The 9,347-nt window shown below is 35.7% G+C and overlaps 1 protein-coding gene across 2 annotated transcripts in view; it reads left to right on the forward strand.

Annotated features, from left to right (window-relative positions):
• The window catches only part of cemip2 (cell migration inducing hyaluronidase 2), a 180,536-nt gene extending 172,220 nt beyond the window's left edge, over positions 1–8,316 (forward strand). For both annotated transcript variants that reach the window (XM_039750731.1, XM_039750732.1), the window contains exons 23-24: positions 6,379–6,485; positions 6,581–8,316. In XM_039750731.1, coding sequence (XP_039606665.1) covers positions 6,379–6,485; positions 6,581–6,783 — 310 coding nt within the window. In that variant the 3' untranslated portion in view covers positions 6,784–8,316. The remainder of the gene's footprint in view (positions 1–6,378; positions 6,486–6,580) is intronic.
• Positions 8,317–9,347: the final 1,031 nt, after the last annotated feature.

Here is a 9,347-nt window from a genome sequence, read left to right on the forward strand (position 1 = left end):
TTGAGAAGGCAGCGAAACAATAAGAAGCGAGTTCTGCTACTGGAAACAAAGCACGATGTAAACCTACACTTTAAATTAAGTTCATAGACAGGCTGCGCTGGCGTTTGTAATTTAGTGCCTGCCCATATAAGGCCCGTCCGTCAGCGGCAATCCAATAGCAAACTGCCACTAAATATTCACGGGTGAAGGACTGTGCTTATGGAGAGGAAGATGAGATGGTCAGGGTGGTGTTTGACACAAACTCAGCGAAACTGCGAGAGAAAGTTTTAAGTGCCAGGACTAAGGTAACATTAAATACAGCCATGGACATAGCACGAGATGGCACCAGCACAGCTGGGAACCTTCGATGCATGTACACCGAGTGGCTCACGTGAACTGGCGCAGTGCACAGATAAAAGCAACAGTTCCAAAGAGCTGAACAAAACCGAATTACACAATTGAAAAGGCAGCAAAAATATGAAGCGTCTGATACATACAAGCATATTCATAAATCCAACTACTGCGGAAACAAAGCACACGTTGGAAAAAGTCAATGTCCCGCTAAAGGAAGACAGTGTAAAAAACCCGTGCATGCAGTGTGTCAGGTCTCAGATAAAGAAGAAGACGAGCTGTTTATTGATGCAGTAAGAAACGAATCGATGAATGAAACCTGTCATCTTTACAACGATTGACAAACACGGAATGTAACTTGAACACAACACATCCTACAAATACGAACCTGATTGAAAGAAATAATGATAATCAAATCCTTGATGACAGCAACACTCAGTAACACTCACAAAACAAATACTGTATATTGACAGTCATGTTACGTTATTTTTAAAATGTTCCCTTTTCTTTTCTAGCTTTTTAACACACTACTTCTCGCTGCGACGCGGGTATATATATATATATATATATCCCGATCTACATACTCGAATAATGGATACTTTATTAGCCATCAATGATTGTTTTGGTAAAGCCATACTCAGTGTATTCATTAGATGAGCGGTAAAAAGTAAGAGCGAGGGAGGATGACTTATTGAGGCATGCAGGCTGTAGTGCGCGTCAACTCTATCTGAATTGCGATCACATTTGAAAAAATATATCTTTTCAAGTTCTATTTAGTCCATATGTGTCAAACTCAAGGGCGCGGGCCACATCCGCCCGGTGTAATTATATCCGCCCCGAGATCATTTTATATACTGTATTATTGTTATTAAAGCCGGGTATATGAAGCGCTGGTAACACAATAAACTACAGATCCCATAATGCAGCGCTTCAGCTGCCTTGCCGAACACTTACGCGTTAATCAAGTCTACCTTATGATGCTGCAAGTTATTGCGAAGCTAGCTCACACGATGCTGAAGAGAAAAGTTGATTCTGAAAATAGAGCCTTTAAAACCGATGGGAGGCTGAGTATATGTTTACTGAACCCGTGTGTCTCATTTGTGGAGCTAATGTGGCTGTAATTACAGAATTTAATCTAAGACGGCACTATGAGACAAAACATCAGGGTAACCTGAATGCAATGCAGAAGATACAGAAAGCAGCATTATTAAATAAGAATCTGACACTTCAGCGGACGTTTTAACCCGTGCACAATCACAAAGTGATTTCAAGTGAAGCTGCTTTTATGGGAGACACAAATGCACCAGTGCACTTGCCCCACTTTCCCTGTTGCCAAGTAATGTTAAACCAAGTCGTCACTACGGTGTTCCCAAATACGCACTTTGCTGATAAACTGAGCGCACTGCGCACTGAGTTTGCACGGCGCTTTGGTGACTTTGAAGAACAAAAAAAGTCCGTCTACATGCGGCTCGAACCTTGTGCATGTTTGGTAGCACATATCTGTGTGAGAAGCTCTTCTCAGTGATAAAGACTAACAAAACAGCACACAGGAGTCGCCTCACTGATGAGCACCTGCAATCCATCCTGAGAATCTCCACAACACAGAACCTCACACCAAACATAAGCGAACCTGTGGCCAAAAAGATGCCAGGCGTCCAGCTCTAAAATGACATATGAGCAAAGACAACTGAATGATTTGATTTGTTATTGCTGAAAGGAACACATTTTATTTATATTTCCAGGTTTTGTTATGCAGCATGTTCATATTTGAATTTGTATAATTTTGACAGGATATATTTTTATGGAGAGCAAAATCTTTTGGGATATTTAAAATCTAAGTTTATTTTTTATATAAAATTACATAAGAGTAAAGAAATTTGAATGTTTGTTCTTTTAACGTTTACTTTATTTCTAACTTGTATAATTTAGACAGGATATATTTTTATGGAGAGCAAAATATTATAAGTTGTTTAAGGTTTGAGTTGATTTATTCACGAATAATATTCCTGTCCGTTTTTACCATTCCTACCAAAGATATTTCTGTCGACTAAATAAAAATTCCTTCTATTTAAAATTTAAATAGAACTTGAACAAATATGATAGTTCATAATATCCACAGACTTGTACGTAAGAGCGGAGTCATCCGTTTTAACAAGCAGCGTATTGCACTGATACTGAAATAGCTGTGTGTGTATATATGTAGATATGTATGTATGTGTGTATGTATTTATGTGTGTGTGTATATGTTTGTGTATATATGTATATATATATATGTATGTATATATGTGTTTATGTATTGATATGTATATATATATTTGTTTATGTGTGTGTGTGTAAATATATATATATATATATATATATATATATGACAACAACACTCATCACTACAACAGTGACAAAACAATTACAATTACATTGACAATCATGTTACGTTATTTTCAAAATGTTTCCTTTTCTTTTCATTGCTTCTTTAACACACTACTTCTCATCTTGGCCTTGGTATTTTGCTAGTATATATATATATATATACACTAGCAAAATACCAGCTTTGCAGTAATTACTGCATTAAAATTTTTATTAAGAAGAAAATTTTACCTTTTTAAACTGAGGGAAAATATACCAATAATTATTTGTTAAGGATCTCTTTGTATACCATGTTGTCAGTTCGGCCCTCTGGTTGCAACATGACCAAGCTGTGTGCTGAGCTTACTCTTGAGCATGCAATTTACAGTTGGCCATGTGAACAGTAATCTTGTCTCAAATCTCACAGCTTGGAATTGCTGCTGTCATAATCGGTTTGAGTTTCATGGTTTGTTTCATTCACGACAGTATTTGCAGGATTTGTTGTGTTGAAGTAACATTCTGCATCTGTCAAGCGTTGTAAGCACACAACCGGTTTCATCGATAAAATCACATCCAGCTTTTGAGAGTTTAAACATTCATAAACATCAAAGTGTCCACTACTGAAATCGTCACCTGTGAATCTAAGATGTTTAAGAGGCATTGGCGGTTTTGAATGGTGTAAAATATTTGGCCATTTCGGTACACTTGAAAGCGACAACCGAACAATTCAGCGGCAGCCATCAACTCACATGCAGAACCATAGGTGAAGGGCTTAAGCATTTCACTCTTATATTGCTCCTGTGTAGTATAATCATCTCTTGTACCGTCATCAGTCCACACCTTGAACCTGTCCCAGTCATTCAATACATAAGACACAATGTTCCTCCGGATATCAAGAGTGAGATGTAAGATTTTAAAAGGAATTAGTATTAATTATTTGATTGTTGTTTAACCACTGTTGGGTTTCTTAAGTTGTGTTGTCTGTGAGATGTATGTCTACTTTTAAACCCCACACCTTAAATCTGATATGATAACATAAAATGTTTTTATTAACACTAGAATTACAAGAGTCTACGAAAAAACTTGTAGATCCGGCCCACCTTAAAACCATTCTCACTTCTCCGCCAGCGTCCTCTGTCTTCTAAATGTGCCGATAAAGATTAGCAGCAAGTCGCCGGCTATTCAATCCTCCACCGTCACGGAATGTTCACTAAGTTTTCCCAGCTTATGCCTTGTTTGATTATTTGGGAGTGACTCAGCTGCTGGTGTTTTAGAGTGGAAATAATAGATCGTTATTTGGAACACATGCATTTCATGTGTGTTCCGTTTCAACAGTAATCTGTGTAAACACATTCTTAAAACAGAAACTTTGTCATGTTTTAGTAATAAATGTTACAAAATGTAGGAATAAACTATAGAATGTATGAAGTCTGGTTTCCAAAGATCAAATAAACACTTTCACAAAAGGTTGAACAACATCACAATAGCTTCCATGGCGTAGCGCTATGATTTGCCTCTCAGAGTGCAACATGCTTACCGTGCCTCAGAGACTCAAGATTGATTCCCCACTAAGGAGAAAGTGTTACTATTTTTTTCTTTTTAACCATGGTCGCGCCGCTGCCAGCCTGCAGACGTCTGCTTTCTGCGTGCTGGGGCATTTTCCTTTTTTTTCTTAAGTAAATCGTTAAGTTTAAAATGTCGATTGCGGTTATTTCTGTTGATTAATTCAAGTACAGACGCAAACGAAATGTAATCAAGAGTCCCCGGTTCAATCCCCACCCACTCCTAAATTTGCCGTTTTCAGTAGTAAGCTGCTCTTTGTGTTAATATTATACAGTACACACATACACTTGGTTTGCATCTGTACTTGCGCTGTTATTTAGAGTCAGATCGGGGGAGGGGAGGGGCTAGAGCGCGTGAGCTTATTCAGTGCATGCAGGAACAACACACATGTTGATCTTTTTTTTCTTTCAGTACATGTGCCTTCCCTGTTTATTTGTATATCTAGTGACTTATCTGCCTGTCTGTCTCTTTATTACGCAGTGCTCTGTCTGTGTGTTATGGATCTTAAAAATAACAGTTATAAGGACACTTGTTTATGTTAATTGCAGTCTCAATTGTTAAAAAAAAATATTTTAAAAGGAGTATCCCACATGAAAATATAACGATCTCATTAACTGACAGTGCATACCAGTTTATAAACTGTATGTCCGTTTGAGGATAAAAAGAAAAAAAAAGTAACACTTTCTCCCGAGGAAGAGAATCAAACTCGGAGTATCTGAGAAACGGCAAGCCCACTGTCTTTCAGAGTCAGCAACTCTTCACGGTATGCTACGGAAGCTGTTCTGTCGTCCTTGAGCCTTTTGTGAAAGTATTTATTTGATGTTTGGACTTCATGCTTTTACACATTCTATAGTTTATACCTACATTTTGTAACGTTTATTACTAAAATATGAAAAGGTTTCTGTTTTAACAATGTGTTTACACGGATTACTGTAGAAACGGAACCAACATGAAATGCATGTGTTCCAAATAACAATCTATTATTTCCACTCTAAAACTCCACTTCACTCCCAGATAATCAATCAAGGCATGAACTGGGAGAACTTAGTGAACATTCTTCGACGGTGGGGGATGGAATAGCCGGCTGCTTGCTGCTCATCTTAATCGGCACATTTACAGGACAAAAGAAGCTGGCGGAGAAGTGTGAACGGTTTTAAGGTGGGCCGGATCTACAAGTTTTTTCGTAGACTCTGGTAATTCTAGTGTTAAAGAGCATGACTTGAGTAACCCATTTAGCTTCTGACAGGAAATTCACAAGTGCACTTTTCACTTTTCTTTATAATTAAAGCAAGATCATTAAGAACAAATATTTTTAGTTCTTAACTACAACCGACAAAAGCAATTAAGTAATGAAACTGCAGATTAATTATTCTTCTTCATCTGCTTCTGAATAAGGTACAAAGTTTACTATGTACAGAAGCCTGCAGGGTACTACACCAAAGCCTTTTTGGAATCTACGAAGTTATAAGGAATGCATTTTGTTACAATTTGTTTAAGAACACCATTAAAAGCACATAGAAACACTAACCAAATAGTATGCTTTTTTTGAATTCACCCTTTGTATGGAGAGTTTTAGTTACACCCATTTGCCTCCAGTTGTATTTTGTTGTGGTTTCTATAGCATCCCCCCAACCCTCAGTGCCTCCAGTACTTCGATTATTCTTAAAAGGTTCTTTCTCTTCTAAATATTTTAAAACAAACTTATGATACAAGCTTAGCATGCTGTTCTTACTAACTCCTGTATCTCTTGACTACTGTCTATCATATGACAAAAATTACTTTTTAGGGGTCAGCTTTTTATACTATGACTCCTCAAAGCTCTCTGGTAACAGAGTAATATATAAAAAAAAAGGTAACTTTTTCATGTGCACCTCGTGTCTATTTTCAGGTTATCCAGAAGCCATCTACGACTTGTGACTTAAAGAAAATCTTGTAAATTTGTCCTTTTTCTGCTAACTCATACTGTTACTTTTTCAATCACTTTGTTTATATCATTCTAACACAGCTGATTGTAATTTTCTACACTTGGAGCAGCAATAAATAAAATGTGGTCACACCATTGAACTGAACTGGAAACCTTTATCATTTATCATCTAGCACTTTATCCAAAATGAATTTTTTTACACCTTTTACATTTTTCAGATCTGTTGTTCTCCTTGGCGGACGGAATCAACTGAAAGGTTTAGCTGACATTTCTCCATTTCTTTATTCGTTGGGAACAGCAAAAGTGGCAGAGTTGAAGAACAAAGGTTAGTTCTTTTGCTTATTTATAAAGTTAATATTACATTTCAGTGTGAATATTTTTCACAGAAAGCAAGCTATAACTTCATTTTTTTCTCTGTAGAAAGCTTGGCATTCTTTGGATTCCATGGACCAAGCAGGGTACATTGGGCCAGGCTGTATACCGGAACTAATGGAACAGTACTCGGGTTACTTGAGAAATACATACCTTTACAACTGAAAGAATATGGCTGCTCAGTTCCTAAATCATCAAAGCGAAAAGATCTGGAGCTACTAAAACAAGCTTTATTAGAGACAAGACTTTAAATGTGAACAATTGTTTGAATGTGAATTAACTTATTTATTTATGTCAAACAAAAAAAGAGGAAAACATTTTTGTCAGTGGTTTACCTATATTAGATACTTTTCAAAACCGAATTTTAAGATGTCCTGTTGTGCACTTTTTTAAGTTTAATCAAAAGACAATAGTATGTTAAAGCCTTTGCAAACCACAGCAAGAAAAAAGGATGTGGGACACAAGCCCAATTGGAAAAAATGCAAAACAATAAGGTAATTCAAATTTTGTAAGTTCAGTTGTTATGTGTGCATTGTTTTGCACATGGCAAATGTCTCAAGACAATCAATTCTTGGTTTAATTCTAAACCTATCTGGATGATTTTTGCATTATAAAGGCTGTTACATAAATGATATGTAGGTAACACACTGTTCAAAAATTAACAGACATGCACAAAACTCAGGATTTTTAATGATTCTTACTTTTAAAAAAGAAAACAAATTCATTTGTATTCATGGCCTATTACTTATGCCCTACAGTTTGCACAGGGGCCGTTCATCTTGCTTGTTAAATGCTGCAGGGTGTTTTTTTAATTAGACTTTTACTTCATAAGACTTGCACATTTTTCTACACATAAATTTATTGATTGTAGCTTAATTTTTCCTTTTTCTTTTACATTGTTAACTTTTATCTCCAAGGAACTCTATGTGTTTCTGTGTGTGTTTATACTGTTTGATTCTGAAGCAGAGTGGCTTCATAAAAAGCATGGAAGTTTTGTTCACCTGTTGAGTAAGTAGTTTTATTTTTCTTTAATGTATAAACACTGTTAACCTGATTGGAAAAAAAACTTTTAAAAAGCTTTAGTGGACTGTTTCAGGTTTTTATTTTTTAGTTTCTTGGCAAAAAAGAAAAAGGGAGTTATTAGTAGTTATTCCCAACAGGTGCCTTACAGTGTTTGTATAAAAAGCTATTACACCAAAAAGTTTTTTAAATAAGTGTTTTTGGCATACCTGTGTAAATTGGTTGATCATTTTGTGTAAATGACTACTGTCAAACAAAACTTTATTTAGAAAGACCTATCTGCTTTGTTAACCACTAAGAAGATTAGGATTTTTTGATATACTGCTAGCAGTATTGATGGGTTAGGAGATGTGTATTATGTTATGTAATTGGAAGCAGAATGTAAATATGTGTATTTTCATTTTATTTTGTTTAAGATCTCAAAGTGATCCTGTGTAATATTTTGATAGAGTCAAAAACTCCTTTGTCAAATGAAATAATTGCATTTTTTGTGTAGCAAAATGTAATTTTGTTGCCACTGTACTGTATTACATTCATTTGTAAAGTAACAACTATGAAGCATCATGTTGGAAGTGAACTGTTTGGTTAGGTATGGGTGTACATATTGCTGCTGGTATTGTCGCCAAAGTGTAGTGGTTGGTTATTATGAAGTGCCTTTTCTTTAAGATTTTGTCAGGATAAAAAATATTTTGATGTCTCTGCTGCAACAATGGATGAGCTGGAAGAACATGTTCTTATTATTAATATTAAATGTATACAATATACTTTTTATGTTTTGTGATTTGTTTTGGTAAATCTTTATATTTTTTATTTTCATCATGGTTATTGCATGTAGATTTATTGGTGTATTAGTACAGTATGTGTGTATTTTGTTTGGTAAGGTCTATTTTGATTAATGTAAAAAGTGCTTTAAAGATGCATACAATTTAATACTCTGCAGTGGGCTGGCACCCTGCCCGGGATTTTTTCCTGCCTTGCACCATGTATTGGCTGGGATTGGCTCCAGCAGACCCCCGTGACCCTGTGTTAGGATATAGCGGGCTGGACAATGACTGACTGACTGATTTAATACTGATGATGATTTCAAGATATATCTATTATTATAACTTTTTCCACAAGAAACAGTTCAGCAAATTCAAAATAAACAACATACTATACAAAGATTATCCTTGCATTGTGCAACAGTGGAAAAAAAAAATTTGAAAAGTGGGTAAATGTTCATGAAATGGTCCTCTGGTCTAAGAAATATGTAACTTGGCGGTAGACTTGCTAATCATTAAAAGACCAGCACTTTACTGTTTTCAAATGTTATGCCTGGCTGGAAGCAAAGGCAAGGAAACTGTTTATTTGGACCCTGTGGTGGATGATTCAAAATCCAGGAAAATGTAATTACAAAAGACAAAAATATTAAGCCCAAAGTGCTAATCAAAGATTAATACCAAGGAGACAATCTAAAATGTCTAATTGATTATTTCTTTTGTACTCTGACTACCACAGCAAACATTTTTATTGAGAGAATCTTCAACAGCTAGGAGGTGTGTGATGCAGATTTTTAATGTCGTCACAATGGTGACTCCCAGTTGTCATATGGTAGGGATGGCCACCCTACACAAATGCTGCCTGAAATGGCCTAATCCTTAACAAAAACAAAATGTAACAGCACATCAAAACATTTTAAGAATTTACAGGTTTTTCAAGATTATAAAATTAAATTGAATTAAACTGATTACATAAATTTTCTAAACCGGAAGAAAATATGTGGAATACACTTAGAGAAAGAATGAAACTATCAAAA

Source organism: Polypterus senegalus, chromosome 4 (assembly GCF_016835505.1).
Source record: "Polypterus senegalus isolate Bchr_013 chromosome 4, ASM1683550v1, whole genome shotgun sequence".
Classification (NCBI taxonomy): Eukaryota; Metazoa; Chordata; class Cladistia; order Polypteriformes; family Polypteridae; genus Polypterus; species Polypterus senegalus.